The sequence below is a fragment of the Rutilus rutilus genome (assembly GCF_951802725.1).
Source record: "Rutilus rutilus genome assembly, chromosome: 1".
Taxonomy (NCBI): domain Eukaryota; kingdom Metazoa; phylum Chordata; class Actinopteri; order Cypriniformes; family Leuciscidae; genus Rutilus; species Rutilus rutilus.
Window position 1 is genome coordinate 37,891,724 of NC_140209.1, and position 19,246 is coordinate 37,910,969.

A 19,246-nucleotide genomic window follows, 5' to 3' on the forward strand; every position below is an offset into this window, starting at 1 on the left:
GTGATGTTTAGCAAACTATGATAAACCATGTGTGAACTTTCTCTGTCATGCAATGAATGTTTGCAACCGTTTTTTACAAGAGATGCTCAATGCTTTGTATTCCTTTCAGATCCTGGTAAATTTAACTTTACCCCCCGCCTTTTTCACCTGAGTGCCCAATCAGGAACTTTTGAAGGGGCGGAGCTCATTAGCCCCTCCCATGTTAGTGGAGTAATTACGGCAATGCCTTTCCTCCAGGATAAGTTATATTCTGTGCCACATCCAGGTGAGAGCAAGCAAGTTCACATACACAGAAACACAAGTGGACATAAAGGCTTTTCACACTATACTTAACCACAGGATAACTTTCAACGCTGAAGCAATGTTTCGTACTTATGAATGTGTTGACTTACTGAAATATTGATCAGATGGACAAGCATTTATTAAAGTGCCCCATTATGCTTTTTCGGATATCAACTTTCATGTAGTGTGTAATAAAGCTGTTTGTGATTGTAAAGGGTCTGCAAAGACACAATAAATGGAGTTCCAAAAGAAAGTCAATTCCAGCCTTACTTCCTGCTCAAATATACGTAGGTTTGTAACAAATTTGCATATGGATTTCATTGGCTGCCCGTGAACAACGACAACTTTGACCCGCCCTCAAACACTGTTGTTGTAGCTGAGGCCTGGAAGAGTTTGGTTTGTGTTGTCGACATGTCGAGAAGACGCTGTTTAATGCGCCGCAAAAGCAAATCCACTTTGCATGAATTTCCAAAGGAGGAGGACTTGCGCTTCAAATGATATGACTGACACCATCACTACTGTTTGTTACAAGTGCTGAGGAAGCCTTCAGAGCTGAAATTCAGCTATGGTAATGGGCGTTTTGTTTCCGACACAAGCTGCAAGCGGTAGAGCAATCGCAACAGCCTGGGCCGTCTGACCAATCAGAGCAGAGTAGGCTCTCAGAAAGGAGGGGTTTAGACAGGCCGAATCCTTTATCGAACCGTTTCAGACACTGGAGAGGTGATGTGGAACTAAAGTGTTTTTTGACCTTGGATGCATATAAACCTGTTGTAGGATACATCCAAAACAAGTTAAATTAGACAACATTCAAATTAGAAGCCTTTAAAATAGCATAATAGGAGCACTTTAAAATAACTTGTCTGCTCGTTGCATGCCATGTGTGTCCAATCAAATCATACTTGTCCAAATCTGAAACCTCACTACCCAGAATTCATTCCAAATCCAGGGTGAAATATAAACAGTGTGAAAGATGAAACTAGATCAAGCAGGATTAAGTTGGTCATTTTAGACGTGGATTAACAAGTGTGAACCTCCCAATACAAGATACATAACTTTGGTGTTCTCGGACAAACAGATAAAACTAGATCAAATTGAATGTAAGATGCATTATTTGTTTTCCTCACTCTGCTGTGGTGTTGTAACATTCTCTCGGCAGCACTGTTCCTGCTGGATAACTATCTGGAAGTGTATTTATGGCAAAGTTGTGAAGCTTCAGTCTCACAGCACCCCCACTGGGACAAAGAGAAGAAGTGCGCCATGGAGACTGCCTTACAGTACTGCAAAGGTTAGTTTGGATTCGGCGAAAAGAGCACAGATGCTGTTCAGAAGCCTTTCTGTTTCTGTTTTGTAAGGTTCTTTTTGGTGTTTTGTGTTCAGAGAGAAATCCTAGACGGCCTCCCATGGCATACCTTATTGATGAAGGGGCAGAGCCTCTCACCTTTACTAATATATTCCCTTCCTGGGAGATGAGACTGACACAGGGAGTACAGGTGAGTGAGGACAAATCATCATCATCATCATCATGCATGAGTGAGTGCTTACATGATTTAGACTGAAGTCTCATTTAAATATTTGTTTGTGTTTTCTTCCAGGACTGCACCGTGTGTAAAAAGCTGACTTTGGTGCAGGATGCTCTAGCTGCCCTTAATAAGACCCAGTTTCCCCTTAAGGATCTGCTAAAGAGACCTTTACCTGAGGGAGTGGATCCTTTACACCTGGAGAACTACCTGTCTCAGCATGATTTCAAGGTCTAACGCTAAAACATAATGGCCTGGTTTCACAGACAGGGCTTAGATTAAGCCAGGATTAGATTCTAGTTCAAGTAGAATAATTAAGTAGCTTTTATAAATGTGCCTTAAAAAAAAACAAAAAAACATTACTGCTGTGTACCTTGAGACAAAATAATGGCAGTGACATATTTTAAGATATATCAGTGGAAGTTGCTTTCAGTTGAAACAGCTCAAACATGCATTTTAGTCTGGGACTAGCTTAAGCCTAGCCTGAAACCGGGGGAATGTAGATTACAGTATGGTTGAGCTTCAAAGTATAGCAATAGCAACTTTTTATTGTCGTCAGTTATTTTTACACTGTATTTTGAATCTAAAATTACATTTTATGTAGATATTTCATTTATATAAATTGAGTCTTGCATAGCGACACCTTTGACTTACTGACAAGTAAAGCAAATCAATTGTAGACTTTTGTTTTTACATGTTGTTTAAGGGCGGTTTTATTTTAAATAGGTTTTTTTGTTTAGATATTTAATAAATAAGCATTTAAAAAATATATATATTTAGTTATTTAATTAATTTAATAAAAAAATTTACAGACATACACTACCATTAAAAATGTTGGGCTCAGTAAGTTTTTTATGCTTTTGAAAGTCTTTTATGCTCACCAAGGCTACATTTATTTGCTGAAAAATACAGTAAAAACAGTAATATTGTGAAATATTGTTAAAAAAAATTCTTATTATCAATGTTAAAAACAGTTGTGCTGCTTAATATTATTGTGGAAACCGTGATGATTTTTTCCAGGATTTTTTGATGAATATAAAGTTCAAAAGAACAGCATTTATTTGAAATATAAATCTTTTGTAACATTATAAATGTCTTTTCTGTCACTTTTGATCTGTTTAATATGTCCTTAATGAATAAAAGTATACATTTCTTAAAAAAAAAAAAAAATTTAAAACCTTACTGACCCCAAACGTTTGACCAGTAGTATATGAAAAAAAAAAAAAAAAAAAAACGATTTTGTGGATGTCTAGTTAACTACAAACTAAAGTCTTATAAAACTAAAATCTTATAAACACAATTTGGTTTCCAGGCAGAATGAAAAACAAAAAGTCTGGCTTTCAAAGTCAGCCAATCAAATTATAGCTTACCTGATTAAGAAAATAGAGGCTAATATCAAGTAAACTATTAAAGGGATACTCCACCGAATAGCATTAAGCTTTGTATCAGTAGAAACCCGGTAGTATTTTCGAATGACCGTGCTCCATGTCCCCCTGAGACGAGAGATTTCTGTATTGTGTGTCTGGAAAAAAACCTCTGATGACTCAAAAATCTTAATTTTGCATCATCGGAGGCTTTTTTGTCCAGAGGCTAGAGACTACAGCCAGTAGTAGGAGCTCGTTCTGCATGTTTTCAACCCGCCCATAGGAGGAGGGATCTCACGATAAAACGCCGTCTTTTCAGTTTCGAGTCAGCTAGTAGCCTAGTTGTATCATTTCTTCAGATACTGCCCTCTGTAACCGGTAGGTGGGAGTGACCTCATAGGGCAGCGAAGCAAGTGCATTCTGGGAGTTGTTGTCTTTCATCCACATGAGCCAAAAATACATTGTCTGGCTTTTCTCAGTCTAGAAGGCACCAACTTCTAAAATAATTTCACATTTCTAATACATAAATGACCCAATTTAAATACACATTCATCTTTCCAGCGGTGAAAAGTCTGAATCTTACGATCTTCTTGAAAAATAAATAAATACATCAGGAGAGGTTGAAGTAACTGCCCTGTTTATTTGTTTTAGGCTGCTTTAGGAATGACATGGAATGACTACAACTGTCTATCAGACTTACAAAAAATGGACCTGAAGAAAAGCAAAGGACTTTACTGAGTGTCAGCAGCACTGTGACCTAGGCTCAACATGAAGCAATATTTTAAAAAAGATCTGTTTGTAAGATGACATGTTCTTGATGGCGGTCATGTGTACAGTGTAACTGTGAGTGTGAGTGTGTCTTTCGGTCTGCTTCTTTTCAGTCTGCTGCTTCTTACAATGTCTAACGCCCAGCGCTCATTTTGGCCAAAAGCTTTCTGTTCAAAGCTAGACAGAACCGTTAACTATGACTTTGAGAAATAGCTTCCATGTTTTTCTTCCCATCCTCCATTGCAGCTGTTTTTCTTCCCGCTTTCTTTATCTCTTCCTGTCTGCCTTTTAACTCTCCTCTCAACACAAAGCAGCACATGTGAATAAAGATCTGGTTGTTTTACTGAACTTACAGTTGAATTTAGTAATGTTTATTTTAAAATAAAACAAAATGAAATCTTTTCACTGTGAAACTTTTATTCAACTTTACAAATCTCAAATACATAAACAGAGCAAGAATGGAAGAACAAATAGAGGAACAAACAAGAAATGTCAGTAACAAGATTGCTCAATAAAAAAATAAAAAAATCCCAAACCACAGCAATAGGAATTAAAAGGGGAAATACTGATAGTCAACAACAGAATGATGAAATGTATTCTTATATGATTGATATCTTTATTTAATACATGAATTACAGAGTACTGTATGTGTGTGTGTGTGTGTGTGTGTGTGTGTTTCTGAGTGCGTGTGTTTCTGAGTGCGTGTGTGTGTTTCTGAGTGCGTGCGTGCGTGTGTGTTTCTGAGTGCGTGCGTGTGTGTGTGTGTTTCTGAGTGCGTGCGTGTGTGTGTGTGTTTCTGAGTGCGTGCGTGTGTGTGTGTTTCTGAGTGCGTGCGTGCGTGTGTGTGTGTGTGTGTGTGTGTGTGTCTGAGTGCGTGCGTGTGTGTTTCTGAGTGCGTGCGTGTGTGTGTGTGTGTGTGTGTGTGTGTGTTTCTGAGTGCGTGCGTGTGTGTGTGTCTGAGTGCGTGCGTGTGTGTGTGTGTGTGTGTGTGTCTGAGTGCGCGTGTGTGGGTGTGGATGTGGGTGTGTGTGCAGCTGCTGAAAGTGTAAAGTGTAGTGGGGGGTTGAGGGAGGGAATTAGTGGGGATTTAGACTCATGTGACTGGTGAAAAATTACAGGCAACATCTAGATAGCAGATTGACAAAAGAATGTGAGTTTTGCTTGCTGCGTAACTGTTCACATCCAGCTTTTTTTTTTAATTAATCAATTCAGCAAGGATGCATTAAGTTGATAAAATTGACAGTAAAAACAAGCATAATATTACAAAACATTTCTATTTCAAATTAATGCTTCTTTTGAACTTTCTATTTATCAAAGAATACTGAAAAATCACAGGAATAAATTACATTATTACACTGCAATATTAAAATAGAAAACAGTTATTTTAAATGGTCATAATATTGAACAATATTACTGTTTTTACTTTATTTTTGATCATCAGCCTTGGTGAGAATAAGATACTTTAAAAAAATATTTAAAAAATCGAACCAATCTTTTGGACCGTTGTGTATACACCATGAGAGAGACAAAATAAGAGAAATCTAATACAAAAGTACTATTTCAACTTAACGTGATTATATTATGCAAATGTATTTTCAAATTGTGAATATTTACTATGTACTATATACAAACTGATCTGCAAATGAGACTGAACTGGAAATAAGAAAATGAACCAGAATTTGTATATTTTAGAGAGAAAAAAATACAAATTACTATTGATGCTAATGATGAAAATCTGTAATTAATGTTTTAAAACAACCAACCATGTAGACTTAAATGTGAGACACAAGAAAGAAAAGGTAGATCTTATTATGTTTATAAAAGGTTTAGCTAACAAACTTTGCAACACCATTTAGCACATTTTGCATTTGGTTTATACATTCATGTTTTTGATTGTCTCAGGCATTGTTTAGCACTAGTATCTACATTTGAATCCAGCGTGAAGAAATATCAGACAGTATGACCACAGATTAAACTGGAATGTAACAGATAAAATGAAAGAAAGAGAGAAAGAAACAATGTTTGGAAACAAGGCTAAAGCTAAGGTGCCTTTCTCTTTCATACCATGTGTTGAGGTATTGCCCACTAAATAGCAGATTCTTTACAGGCGCATTCATAATAGTGTATGTACATACAGTATGCCTGCCAAAGTCTTGTGTGTGATTCAGATTGACTGCTCTCTCTCTGGCAAACCTCTCTCTGGTTCAGACGCTAAAGCCGCCTCTCTCAACACCACCATGTGATCCTCGGCTGCATGCAGTGATTGGTCGATCCAGTCCAGGCTGCCAGACATGTGACAGGCGTTTCGTGTCACCAGTACCAAGTGACTGACCGACAATAGTAATGCAGTGGCCCTGGTCCAAAGAAACAATGTGGCAAAGTCAATGCACTTCTTTGCAGAAACTTAAACATACAGTACAATAGACCCTGCTAGCATATGAAGTTACCTGGCATCCAGAAGAATGGGGTCCAGCGGAGGGTACATGGATCGAACCACGTCATCCACCCTGTGATGGCACAAAGTCAGTATCAACACTCTCATATGCGTCATATCAACTCCTCAAACTGTTTACCTTGGGCTGATGCGTTTGGCCACGGTGATGATGTCATTCAGGCTGGCAGGTGCTTTGACCTTTGCCCCAGAGCCCATTGTCATGGCGACTAGCTTTTCGGTGAGAGTGTGGCATATCTGTACAGAACCAGGACGCTCATTTTATTAAACCAAACAATGCTTTGCATTATTATACTTACACTACAGTACAGTTCATGTCATGTTTGTGGTCAGCAAGGATGCATTACATTGATCAAACGTGACAGTAAAGCATTTATAATGTTGCCCAAATTATCCATGTCTTTAAACATTAATTATATGATATTATAAGATTACATGTATTTGGTCTTGAAATTTGAGCACAAAATTTACCTTCAGAATTGCAATGCAGTGAGACACAAGACCACTGAGAGGAAAATATCAGTGAAGTGTTAATAAACAGAATATTATTATCAATAAAAATACTATGGTTGTGAACGTGATTGTGGAGAGAAGGCATACGAGGCATCTTCGATCCAGTCTTCGTTCTCCAGTATGGCCTCAATATGAGGATTAGTGATGACAACATCATCCAGCTCCAGCTCTGATGGTTCACTCTGAGTCTCCATCGCTCCAATCAAATCCACTGTAGGTCTAGAATATTAAAAAAAGAAGAGTAGAGGTATTTTCATAGCTCAGATTGTTGGAATCCAAAATGGTGATGCCTGCTTAATCCTGAGTGTGGGAATGAATGAGGCCATGTCTTATTCTGCAGTGTACACTCAGGTACATACTTGGAATCAAACTGGTGCAGAAAGTCCGGAGGGTGGCAGTAACGATGGCGGCACACAACCACCAGCGCCACAAATGATGCCAAGAAGATGGTGGCGAGGACACCGATGGCCACGATCACCACCGTCTCCATGGCTGTGATGATGGTGATGATGAACGATTGGCAAAAAGTTGCTTGTCTGGAGTTTGGAGTTTGCAAAAGCTAGACGTTTCTGAGGAAATAAAGACAAGAAGACTTGTTTATATTAAAATAATATCTCTTATATAAAAAAAAACTACAACTCTATCTATCTATCTATCTATCTGTCTGTCTGTCTGTCTGTCTGTCTGTCTGTCCGTCCATCTATATTAAACCTTGTTTCTAGTATAGAGCCATCAAGTTAATAAAGGTTTGGTTTTATCCTTGTGTTTCTTAAAGGAGCAAAGAAAAACTATCATAATGAGACTTCAGTATTAACGTGTTGAGTAAATAATGTCATTTCCTCCCTTTTAGTCTCCTTATGCTTCACTAAATACAGAGATAACAACTTGATTTATACCCTTATCTTGATCATTCCACTTTTTTTCAATTGAATATGTAAAGCTTAATTCAGACTGTCCTCTCATCCTCTCTCTCAATGGCCTCAATGGCCTCAATGGCCTCTATGGCGCGTGCAGCAGCCTAAGAGCTGTTGTTTTATGAGTATGTGAATGTAAAATGAATGCAGGAGTGTTTTTGTGTGTGTACCTGTGTCTAATTGTGTCTTTGTAATGGTCACACCCATCAGACCTTTGATCAGTCAGTCATTAACCTACTCACAGTGTATGAGTCAGTCTGGCACCATGTGTTTGTATCACTGTCATTAATGTTCTATAAGTATGGTGTGTTTGCCTTGCCCTTTTTATAAAAAAAACAGAGGCAAGACTGACTATTTCAATTTAGGCATGAAAAGCCTCTGTTTGTTTAAACATGTTTTTGAACATATAGGGCCCTATTTGAACGATCTAAGCACATGGTCTAAAGCGCACGGCGCAAGTGCACTTAGGAAGTGTCCGAATCCGCTTTTGCTAGTTTAACGACGGGTCGGCAAGCCCGGCACATGGTCTAAAAGGGTACTCTTAAAGAGTAATGGATGTGTTTTGGGCTTTACGTGCAATACACCAATCAGAGTCTCATCTCCCATTCCCATTAAATGCCAGTTGCGCTCGCGCCATGGCGGGTTGCTATTTACATGACGGAATTTGCAAGGAAAAGCTGAACACATCTCCTGAGTGCAAATGGATCTGCTCGTGCGCGAGGTTAAAGCAGACCATCTACGGGACAAACCGAATTCCACCATATCTTTATGTACACAATAATATTCTTATACATTGTAATCCTTTTATTTTTTAGATTTGGCATGTTTGTGTGCTGCTGCGCATCCCTGTCCCCTAGGCGCTCTTTAAATAACAAAAAAACAAAAACAAATATTGCGCCATTGATTTTAGACCAGGTTTCAGTTGGTCAATGGCGCAGTCTATTTCAGTTGCCTCAAAATAGCAACGCGCCATCAATGCGCCAGAACACACCTCGTTTTCAGACCAGCACTCCCATGGGTGCACAGATGGGCGCAAATGCATTCGCTATTTAAACAACGTGGCAGGACGTGAAAATGAAAACTGCGTCGGGCTGAAACTAGCAAAAAACACTTGAGTAGCACCTGGTGCTGCATTGTGTCGGGTGTATGATAGGGCCCATAAGGTTTTAGGGTTACAATTGGGCCTATGTCACTTAATTTCCCCAAAAGTCTTTCATTTAAAGTTAACAAGGGAAAACTATTTCACTTCTAATCCCAAAAACAACAAACCCAGAAAAATGGTTATTGTCCATTTAAAACATTTTGTCTTTTCAGCTATGCAGTGCTTATTCAACATGGGGAGCAGTTACAACATATGAGAAGTAGTATTTCGATCAAGATGATGAAATAGTGTTTTGGAATGCTGTAATTCCCTAATCAGATTAATTTGAACTCCCCTGGCCGTATCATACTGTGCACTATAGCCATTTTTTCAAATGTAGCCTGCATTTAGAGACACTGGATTTACCTTTATGGTTATGATAAATACAATGGATATGGGGACACACAAACCGTTATGTTATCACATAACAGATTAGTAAATAGAGAAAAAAAATGTCAAGCCTTTGCATTTTGAAACATTGTCTTGCTAAGGAAGCTGGTCTTTAGTTACAGTCATTAATCTGATATCCATGCAGACTTGAGTTCATGCAGCCTGTGTAAAGCAATTAATAAAGAAATTACTAAAAAGAAGTGCTGGGTAGATTACTTACAAAGTGTAGCCTGTTACTAATTTCAAATTACTTGATGAAAATTATAGTTAGTAAAAGTCATAATGACATCACATATTTTAGGTAATATAACTGGACTACTCTTTACTTTTGACCTAATTTGTTTATCACATTGATTTGAATAAGAATATCTTGTACCATATTGATATAAAAATACAAAGAGAAAGAAATGATATTCCATATTTTTGTTATCAACTTGAAATGCAGTAAACATTACATTACACCGGTGTTTCTCAAACTGGGGCTCATGAAGGAACTGCGGTTGATGAAAAGCTAATCATCTAAATAATAAAAATGTAAAATTAAAGTAACTTAAAAACCAAAAATTAAAACTATCATCAAAATTAAAACCCTTACTAAAAATATGAAATATTTGCCTGTCATGTGACCATTAACTGACATCAGAGCAACATGATTTAACCACTGTTAAATTTGAGGACTTTCCAAACATATATAAAATTTAAAATTTAATTAAAAAAAGAATTATGGAGATTAATTAAATTATGAATAATATAGGGCCATTGTGTGAATAATATGTAATCATGTAATCAATAAAATAAAGTTGCCTAGTCTGATTGTGAGTATTTTAAAAGGTAAGAATCTAATCTAATTTCAAGTATTTCATTTTTTAAATATGATTACGCAATCCAGATTACATGTATTCAGAACTACCAGAACTATATATAGAAATACACACACACACACACACACACACACACACACACACACACACACACACACACACACACACACACACACACACATATATATAGTAGGCCTACTCACTCATTTAATGTTGATAATATAATTTCTAATCAAACTTAAATGTACCAAATTAGAAGAGAAAGCAAAATAGAAAAGCATTTTGACTAGTGCTCACTTTTGGACCCCACTGTATGAATGTGCACACTATGATCTATTGAACATTATATAAGTTAACGGGTAACGACTTATTAAAGTTATTATTATAAAGTGTTACTAAAGCATTAACAAAATACAGAATTATGTGCATTGTTATTGGCCTAAACGCAGTAGCTGCTCTCCTCCATTTTACTCTTAAATTTAAAAGGATTCGATGTTTATGGCATGATGATGCATATATCCGGCACATGAATAAAGACTTTCAAGGCTATAAATACTGTATATTCACAACTTAATAGGCTTACATCTGCACTGAAACAAAGAAAGCTCTGTTCTAACCAAATGGGGTCTGTTTAAAAGTTAGCGTTATTTAATTTAAATAGCCTATCATTAAATTCAAGCAAAATACATTTTGTTTGTATAGAATTTCTGTCTGTCACATTTAGTAAAGACAATTGTACTTTTGACTCACTTTTTTTTTTTTTTTTTTTTTTTACATTATCACAGTAAGTTACAAATCTCTCAAGTAAACAAATAGGTTAATTATACAGTCATTGGCGAAATTAGTTTAATTTTATGATCTTCTTACCTACATATTTTTTCCATTTTATGGCGTTTGTCCCACGAAACAAAGCGAGTTTGGGCAGGAAAGGCGGAGACGGCACGGAGATCTCCAGCACGGGAGCGCGCAGTAGAACAGCGCTGTGAACTTCGCTCTTGCAAGAGGCGCGCGTGCGCTTAAATACCAGGTGTCATACCCGAGCCTTGTGTTGTGGAGCCCATGCGGGGTTTTCCATATTGCGCATGTGCAAATACCTTGTGGCAGTTCGACTCAAGTGCACGCAGGTACAGTGGGTTATTGAGTATTTAAAGCATGAATGACAGTGTCAATTGAGTAATCATTCAACGTTTATTAAAAAAGATTCCGCAGTCATTTGCTCTGTAAATGGACATTTTGAATACACAACAGAAACACTGAAATTCAAACACAGTCCAACAATGAGCAGGGTGCAAGCAAGACGAACAGAATACTTTTCACAGCTCTACCAGGAGATGACAAAGCTAGTTTTATCTCCACATTTACAAAGCATTTGAAGCTAACCACAAACTTAGCACTTAAACATAGTGCTTAGTTAGCACTTTAACATAGGTTATGTATACATTTTGTTTTTTTTCTTTCTCTCATTTGCATGTTTAAATGAGAACATAAGACATTAGAATTTCACAATGTCCAGTGTATGCAACATTTTGTGTAAGATTTTTAACAGTCATAGGTCCAAATTCATGAGAAGGACATTTGTGTGAAAGTCAAAGCCACACCATTACTCCATCCCAAACCTGAAAGTGATTATATTATACCTAAAGATAAACCGCATGAAACATTTGGTAAAATTTCACATTATAGTCACAAAGCTATATTAAAAGAATATTTAAGAATAATAAAATGAAATGCAATGAAAGGAAAGTTGTACATTTTGACTTCATTTGAGGCTGGCATACTCAGAGTGCTCTGCCATGACGCTCTGTTTGTGAGCTGGTTTGGCGGCAGTCTTAACGTGGACAACAGAAGAATATGTCACCTCGTCCTGGAGAGAGAGAGAAAAAGACAGAGATTTTGTTAAAAATACCTACACTGTAAAAAAAAATTACATCCCCAAGTCAAAAATTTCTAGTGACTGGTCACATCTACATTTTTCAATTAGTCTGATGTATTATTTCTCATTGAGCCAATGTTAACAGACTATTGCAACAAGAATTGCACTTGGGCCAATTAAAAAATTTAGATGTAACCAGTCACTAGAAAATTTTGACTTGGAGAGGTTAGAAATTTTTTACAGTGTACATGTAGCTACATATGCATTTATACACATACACATACACATACACATACACATACACATACACATACACAGAATACACTCTGTCTGACCTCATTTTCATCTTGTTTTAAGTTTTGTCCTTGAGTTAAGCTATCAGGATTTACATCCGCCTAAAGAAAGAGACATCATGATCAGAACACACATATGCTGCTCTTTATTTCATTCAGCTAGTAAATACATACACTGGAAGTGCATGCATGTACTGTATAAACACATTTATCTGAATGGGTTTGAGGCAATTTGTGCTCACCTGTTTCTCATTTTCATTATTCACTAGCACAAGTCCATCATTGGTCATCTTTTTGACATCTCTTCTTCCTAGAAATGAAAAAAATCTCAGTCAAATTGAAAAAACATCAGACAAATGGTGTGGCTTAAAGATCAAAAATGATGGCGATGAGTTTATAATACTTAAATATGAACATTCAACATCCTTTTGACATGTATTTTTCCTATTTGCAATAGTTCAAAGATGTGTTATATCATCAAACTTACGTATGATTTTGACTTTAATTTTGTTCTGAATAACATCAAATGCTTTGTAATGGTCAGCAAATCTTTTTTAACTTTCTTTAGAAAAATCTAAGGTTTGAGAGGCCAGTCTTATTTCAATTTGTACTATTGCCATCACATGGTAATAGTATGTGTGTGCACGTGTGTGTGTGTGTGTGTGTGTGTGTGTGTGTGTGTGTGTGTGTGTGTGTGTGTGTGTGTGTGATTCTGTACCTCTGCATTTCCAGTAGATCAATGCCAGTACTGCTAGTAACATTAATACTGGAAGCAGTGACAGCAGAATGAAGGCTAAAAAAACACACACACACCTTAAATACTATGCAGACTTCAAGAAAATAGGCAAAAATACATTGAAATTATAGTAAATCAAAAAAAAAAATCTTTAAAGCAAAATAGGCTGCTACATACTCATTTTGTCTTCTGTCTTTTGTTCTCCTGTAAGGGTTAGTTAGGTTATATGGTTATTTCATGAACTTTTGTTTTTTCTATAATGAGTTCAAAATCTGCCAGCCATCATCTACACAACAGAGGATATATTATTCTAGAACTACATCATCTTCAACAGTTATAATGAACAATATTAATATTGTAACAAAGCAACAAAACCACAGAAGAAAATTACCTTGAACACTGAGTGTGATGTTGATGTGTGGTTGATGAAGCACAGAGCAATGATATTCTCCCTGATCTTCTGTGTTCAGGTCTGATATGTGTAGAGAGAGATTTCCTGGAGAGGATTCATTCAACAGTTTGACTCTACCTCTGTGTCTCTCGCTCTGTTCATTTGGGTAAATTTCTTCAGGTTTTGTTGTGTGTTTTAGTGAAGTAAATGTCCATGTAAGTTGTAGAGGTGTGTCCTGTAGTTCAGTACAGGAACAGGGCAAAACTACAGACTCTCCCGAGTGTCCCGTCACCTCAACCGTCTGTGTGTTCTGATCCAGATCACACCCTGACAACACATTAGACTGACATTTACACTGGACTTTACTGGAAGAAGAAAATAGCTTCTGTATTTTGAGAGATTCAGGTTTCATGCAAAAAATATTCCATTTACCTTTTATCTTCACTGTAATGTCTGTATACATTTGTGAAATCTGACACCTATATGACTCTTCATCCTCCTTTCTCAGGTCAGAAATGAGCAGAGACAGATTTCCTGGATAAATATCATTAAACATCTTCAATCTGCCCATGAAGTTTTCATCTTCAAAAACGTTAATCCATCTTGTAGTAGAGTAATACCAGGCGAATTTCTTTACTGTAGCCTGAGGGTCAGTACAGGAGCAGGGCAGCAGGACTGATCCTCCTGTGTATCCTGTTACTACTTTATGCTTTCCATGATCTGAAAGATGACAACCTGCAGACAGAGAGAGTTTCTTCATGAATGGATCAATGTGAGCTTTAGAGATTAACATCAGGAAGAAAAGTTTAGTATGCCATCATTCAATAATAATGCAGCACGCTTAAAAAATAAGCATGAAACAGTTTCACAAGTCACATGATAACAGAGCATGAGACTCAATCTGAGCTTTAAGTTCTGGTCAGGGTGCCACACACTGTATAACTGTATGACAAATCTTCAGTTTAAAGTAAAATACACTGCACATCTAAGGGTATGTTTACATGACACTTTTTATGCATTTTGGCAGGTCATTTACACGACAATGGCGTTTTTGGGGGCCTGAAAACGCAAGCTTTTGAAAACGGATGTCAAAGTGCAAGGTTTTAAAACAATTCCTTTATCATCTCCTTGTAAACAACAAAAATGTGCATTTGTAAAAATACAAAAACAAACCGGTGACATCATGCGCATGCGTATTACATGTTTACGAATGCGTATTACGCCTTGCGGGGTGTTACTTGACAAAGTGACATCTCCATACTGGCCTGGTATAATACAGTCTTTTTAGTCATTTTCGCAGATCCGTGTGAACGGGGATCGTTTTGACAATGTTGTCGTCTGTTTTTAGTAGCCGACATCGTTGTTGTGTGAACATACCCTAACCCCGGTCCGGGAGCACTGCACATTTTAGATGTCCACCTGACCAAAACACACTTGACTCAACTCATCAGCCCATTAAACACTCCAAGACCTCAGATGGGTGTGTGAGATAAGAGAATTCAATATGCGCACATCCAAAATAACTCGATCAAAAATAAACCTTAGCTAAAACACAAAAGAACCAGTTTGCCTCGAAGACCTTGTGGTCGAAACGTTGCAAGTTAATCAAAGTCTTTTGTGTTTTAGCTTTTGTCAGGCAAGAGAGATATCAAGAATGTTCAGTGTTGGGGTCACTGCACTGACATCACTCAGCACTATCACAGAATCACAACCATTGATGACTGATTCATTTCACTCTTAATTCTTAAAAGTATTTATAAATCTGGACTTACCTTCAGTAAAGTGAAGCATAAAGAGGAAAAGACAGAAACACTCCTTCATGACTGATTCTCTGAACTTACTCACTGACGGTCCAAACTCACACACTCGTCACCTGATCAGCGTGTGTGAACTGAGTCTTCATTTTGTTCTTGTTTTCTTTGAAGTCTTAAGGAACTTCACATTTTGCACCATTTCCTCTTCAGCTCTGTAATTCTGTTTCTCTTCCTGGATCACTGACACTAATACAACATATATGCTGTCTTTGATATTATACCAGGGCTTCTCGTGTCACTACTGCAGCTCATGATTTAACATTAAGAGAGTTAAATGATCTACATTAGTCGGTAGATCATGATCCACAAAACTGATGCTAAATTGTTGCTAAAATTGATGGGTGAATTATTGTTTTGAGCTCGTCAAACAGAAACGATCCTCATTTAAAGTCATGAAAACATATGACTGGTCCATCTTAATGAGCTGATTAAACTGACTGTCAAACAAACAATAAAAAATATTAGGTAAGCAGTAAGCGTTCATGTTGTCTGAATGTGAATGTGAAAGCTTGATTTAATATCAGATGAACAATGTGCCTTATTTGACATTCAAAGATAATGCTGACTTCCTAAATATTAATGATTTTGTGGTGTGTGTGTGTGCATGCATGTGTGTGTGTGTGTGTACGTACAGGTTTGGCTATACTTGTGAGGGCCAAATGTCTTCACTTAAATATATTGTGACAACTGACTAGTGAGGAAATTTTACTTGTCCTCAAAAAGGTTTATATTGGCCAAATATGTTTTTATTTAAATCTAGAGTTTTGCAAATGTTTATGTGTTTGTGGGGTGGGTTAGGCGATAGAATATATCATTATCCTAATATAAAAACAAGTCTATGAGATGTCCTATCTAGTATAGAGAAACAAACATTTGTATTTGTGAACATGTAGAGGAATAATTGATGCAACATACTAAAAATCATTTTACCCAATCAGAGCAGAGGTCAAGATCTCTACCCATAATGTACTCAATATTTTTATTGTAATAAAACAGCACAGTCCTTTTGATAAAACACACACACACACACACACACACACACACACACACACACACACACACACACACACACACACACACACACACACACACACACACACACACAGAATTTGTTAAATCATTAAAATCTTTACATGCTAGCATAACAATGCTTACAGGATTTTGCCATAGCGATTATGAAGAACATGCTACTAACTTTCTATGTACATAAACATTGGTTTTGGTTTGTTGGTCTCTTCATAGTATTAGCAGTATGATCAGAATCCAACCTGATGTTTTATTGTTTACTTTTTAAATCAACAAATTAGCAAAAAAGCTTTTTTGAAAATACTTAACACACACAAACACAAATACACACACAGATTGTAATTGCACAGGGTATAAACTAGATAAGTTGAGTTAAAATAGAAGGCATAAAATAGGTATGCTAAGTTACAACAGGAAGAATTAGAAATGTCAAACAAAGTACAGATTATGATTTAAATTCATATTTCTTTGCTCTGCTGTATCTCTGTGAGCTGGTGCATCTGTTTGAACATGTCACCTCATCCTAGAGAGAGAGAGAGAGAGAGAGAGAGAGAGAGAGAGAGAGAGAGAGAGAGAGAGAGAGAGAGAGAGAGACGTTGTACAAAGAAATCAGTTTTCAAATGTCACAACAAGCACAATAAAACATTCAAAAACAGACAAGCAGCATATCATGTATCGTTATATTAATAATTAATTCTAGTCAAGGTACTTTCTTAAAACTAAAATCTTTACATTGACTACTTACATTTAGGTGAGTTGTTTGGTTGTTTTCTCGATTGAGTCTCCTGAGTGTTGCATACTTTCTTCTGTGTGTTTTACAGGTTTATGGGTTGATAAACACATTGATGGAAAGTAAAATTCCTCTGCAGAATTCAATAATTGTCAGTTATAATATAGCACAATAGGACATATTTTAATATTTACTGTCATTCTTCTAACCGGTTTTTTTTTTTTTTTTACATTTTTTTTAACAAACTTTACTGATTTCCATAACAAAACCACAGAAGAATATTACCTTGAACACTGAGTGTGATGTTGATGTGTGGTTGATGAAGCACAGAGCAATGATATTCTCCCTGATCTTCTGTGTTCAGGTCTGATATGTGTAGAGAGAGATTTCCTGGAGAGGATTCATTCAACAGTTTGACTCTACCTCTGTGTCTCTCACTCTGTTGATTTGGATACATTTCTTCAGGTTTTGTTGTGTTTTTTAGTGAAGTAAATGTCCATGTAAGTTGTAGAGGTGTGTCCTGTAGTTCAGTACAGGAACAGGGCAAAACTACAGACTCTCCCAAGTGTCCCGTCACCTCAACCGTCTGAGTGTTCTGATCCAGATCACACCCTGACAACACATTAGACTGACATTTACACTGCACTTTACTGGAAGAAGAAAATAGCATCTGCATTTTGAGAGATTCAGGTTTCATGCAAAAAAAAATCCATTTACCTTTTATCTTCACTGTAATGTCTGTATATATCTGTGAAATCTCACACCTATATGACCTTCCATCCTCCTTTCTCAGGTCAGAAATGAGCAGAGACAGATTTGCTGGATTACTTTCATTAAACATCTTCAGTCTGCCCTTGTAAATCTCATTTTTGAATACTTCATTTCGTTGGCTCCCGTTTAGCAAGAGCCAGGTGAATTTGTCTGTAGTCTGAGGGTCAGTACAGGAGCAGGGCAGCAGGACTGATCCTCCTGTGTATCCTGTTACTATTTTAGACTTTCCATGATCTGAAAGATGACAACCTGCAGACAGAGAGAGTTTCTTCATGAATGGATCAATGTGAGCTTTAGAGATTAACATCAGGAAGAAGAGTTTAGTATACCATCATTCAATAATAATATAAGCTTAAAAGTGAAATAAAGTTTCACAAGCCACATGTTCATTTAAACTTTAGTTCATATAAGAATGGAGCATACCCAAGAAGGGTTATGGTACCTTGCTGCCACAAGAGCACGCTTGTACATTGCAGAGTCAGTTAATATAGCACAATGGGACATATTATAATAAAGCTTACTGTCATTCTTCTAAGTTATTTTTTTTAAACTATTTTTTAACAAACTTTACTGATTTCCATAACAAAACCACAGAAGAATATTACCTTGAACACTGAGTGTGATGTTGATGTGTGGTTGATGAAGCACAGAGCAATGATATTCTCCCTGATCTTCTGTGTTCAGGTCTGATATGTGTAGAGAGAGATTTCCTGGAGAGGATTCATTCAACAGTTTGACTCTACCTCTGTGTCTCTCGCTCCGTTGATTTGGGTAAATTTCTTCAGGTTTTGTTGTGTGTTTTAGTGAAGTAAATGTCCATGTAAGTTGTAGAGGTGTGTCCTGTAGTTCAGTACAGGAACAGGGCAAAACTACAGACTCTCCCGAGTGTCCCGTCACCTCAACCGTCTGTGTGTTCTGATCCAGATCACACCCTGACAACACATTAGACTGACATTTACACTGCACTTTACTGGAAGAAGAAAATATCTACTGCGTTTTGAGAGATGCAGGTTTCATGCAAAAATCTCACACCTGTGATGACTGATTAATTACACTCTGAATTCTTTCACAATAAAAATATTTTTAAGTCTAGACTTACCTTCAGTAAAGTGAAGCATAAAGAGGATAAGATAGAAAAACTCCTTCATGACTGATTCTCACTCACTGATGGTCCAAACTTACACAATCTTACTGATGATTAATTTTATGTTTTCAGGAACTAAAACATGTCGCGCCATTTCCTCTATTCGTCAGCTCTTTATTTATATTTCTCCTCCTGGATCACTGACACTAATGTATATGTTATCCTGCTCTATGGGACTATATCAGAGTTTTTCATGTCACTACTATAGCTCATGATTAAGCATGTAAAGTCACCACAACATGATCCAAAAGCATAAACTCCAAGTTTATTCCTTTTACTAAATGGGTGTCATATTGATGTCAGCAG

General features: G+C 36.9%; 3 protein-coding genes across 6 annotated transcripts in view; 1 reads left to right on the top strand and 2 right to left on the bottom strand.

The window, feature by feature from the left end:
* Nucleotides 1-4,277, top strand: part of svilc (supervillin c) — a 31,941-nt gene extending 27,664 nt beyond the window's left edge. Inside the window, exons 26-30 of the mRNA XM_084407448.1 lie at nucleotides 110-265; nucleotides 1,439-1,567; nucleotides 1,660-1,772; nucleotides 1,875-2,030; nucleotides 3,815-4,277. Coding sequence (XP_084263574.1) covers nucleotides 110-265; nucleotides 1,439-1,567; nucleotides 1,660-1,772; nucleotides 1,875-2,030; nucleotides 3,815-3,901 — 641 coding nt within the window. The 3' untranslated portion in view covers nucleotides 3,902-4,277. The remainder of the gene's footprint in view (nucleotides 1-109; nucleotides 266-1,438; nucleotides 1,568-1,659; nucleotides 1,773-1,874; nucleotides 2,031-3,814) is intronic.
* A 51-nt stretch (nucleotides 4,278-4,328) lies between these two features.
* Nucleotides 4,329-11,179, bottom strand: tmem98 (transmembrane protein 98). 2 transcript variants are annotated; one of them, XM_084407430.1, is made up of 7 exons: nucleotides 11,034-11,179; nucleotides 7,256-7,465; nucleotides 6,984-7,115; nucleotides 6,855-6,888; nucleotides 6,505-6,620; nucleotides 6,379-6,438; nucleotides 4,329-6,285 (listed from the first exon to the last, which is right to left on the bottom strand). In XM_084407430.1, exons 2-7 carry the CDS (start codon nucleotides 7,384-7,386, stop codon nucleotides 6,096-6,098), a joined length of 663 nt encoding a protein of 220 aa, XP_084263556.1. In that variant the 5' UTR covers nucleotides 7,387-7,465; nucleotides 11,034-11,179; the 3' UTR covers nucleotides 4,329-6,095. The 2 variants fall into 2 exon arrangements, with proteins under 2 accessions (XP_084263556.1, XP_084263555.1); XM_084407429.1 differs by having other exon boundaries at nucleotides 11,030-11,177.
* A 151-nt stretch (nucleotides 11,180-11,330) lies between these two features.
* On the bottom strand, nucleotides 11,331-18,986 carry LOC311300639 (CXADR-like membrane protein). 3 transcript variants are annotated; one of them, XM_084425037.1, is made up of 9 exons: nucleotides 18,896-18,980; nucleotides 18,402-18,728; nucleotides 17,743-18,045; nucleotides 13,456-13,782; nucleotides 13,242-13,268; nucleotides 13,047-13,121; nucleotides 12,571-12,638; nucleotides 12,371-12,430; nucleotides 11,331-12,026 (listed from the first exon to the last, which is right to left on the bottom strand). In XM_084425037.1, exons 1-9 carry the CDS (start codon nucleotides 18,942-18,944, stop codon nucleotides 11,922-11,924), a joined length of 1,341 nt encoding a protein of 446 aa, XP_084281163.1. In that variant the 5' UTR covers nucleotides 18,945-18,980; the 3' UTR covers nucleotides 11,331-11,921. The 3 variants fall into 3 exon arrangements, with proteins under 3 accessions (XP_084281163.1, XP_084281165.1, XP_084281164.1); XM_084425039.1 differs by lacking the exons at nucleotides 17,743-18,045; nucleotides 18,402-18,728; nucleotides 18,896-18,980 and adding exons at nucleotides 13,888-14,190; nucleotides 15,228-15,391; XM_084425038.1 differs by lacking the exons at nucleotides 11,331-12,026; nucleotides 12,371-12,430; nucleotides 12,571-12,638; ... (1 more) ...; nucleotides 13,242-13,268; nucleotides 13,456-13,782 and adding exons at nucleotides 16,198-16,818; nucleotides 17,041-17,158; nucleotides 17,311-17,637 and having other exon boundaries at nucleotides 18,896-18,986.
* Between the last annotated feature and the right edge of the window lie 260 nt (nucleotides 18,987-19,246).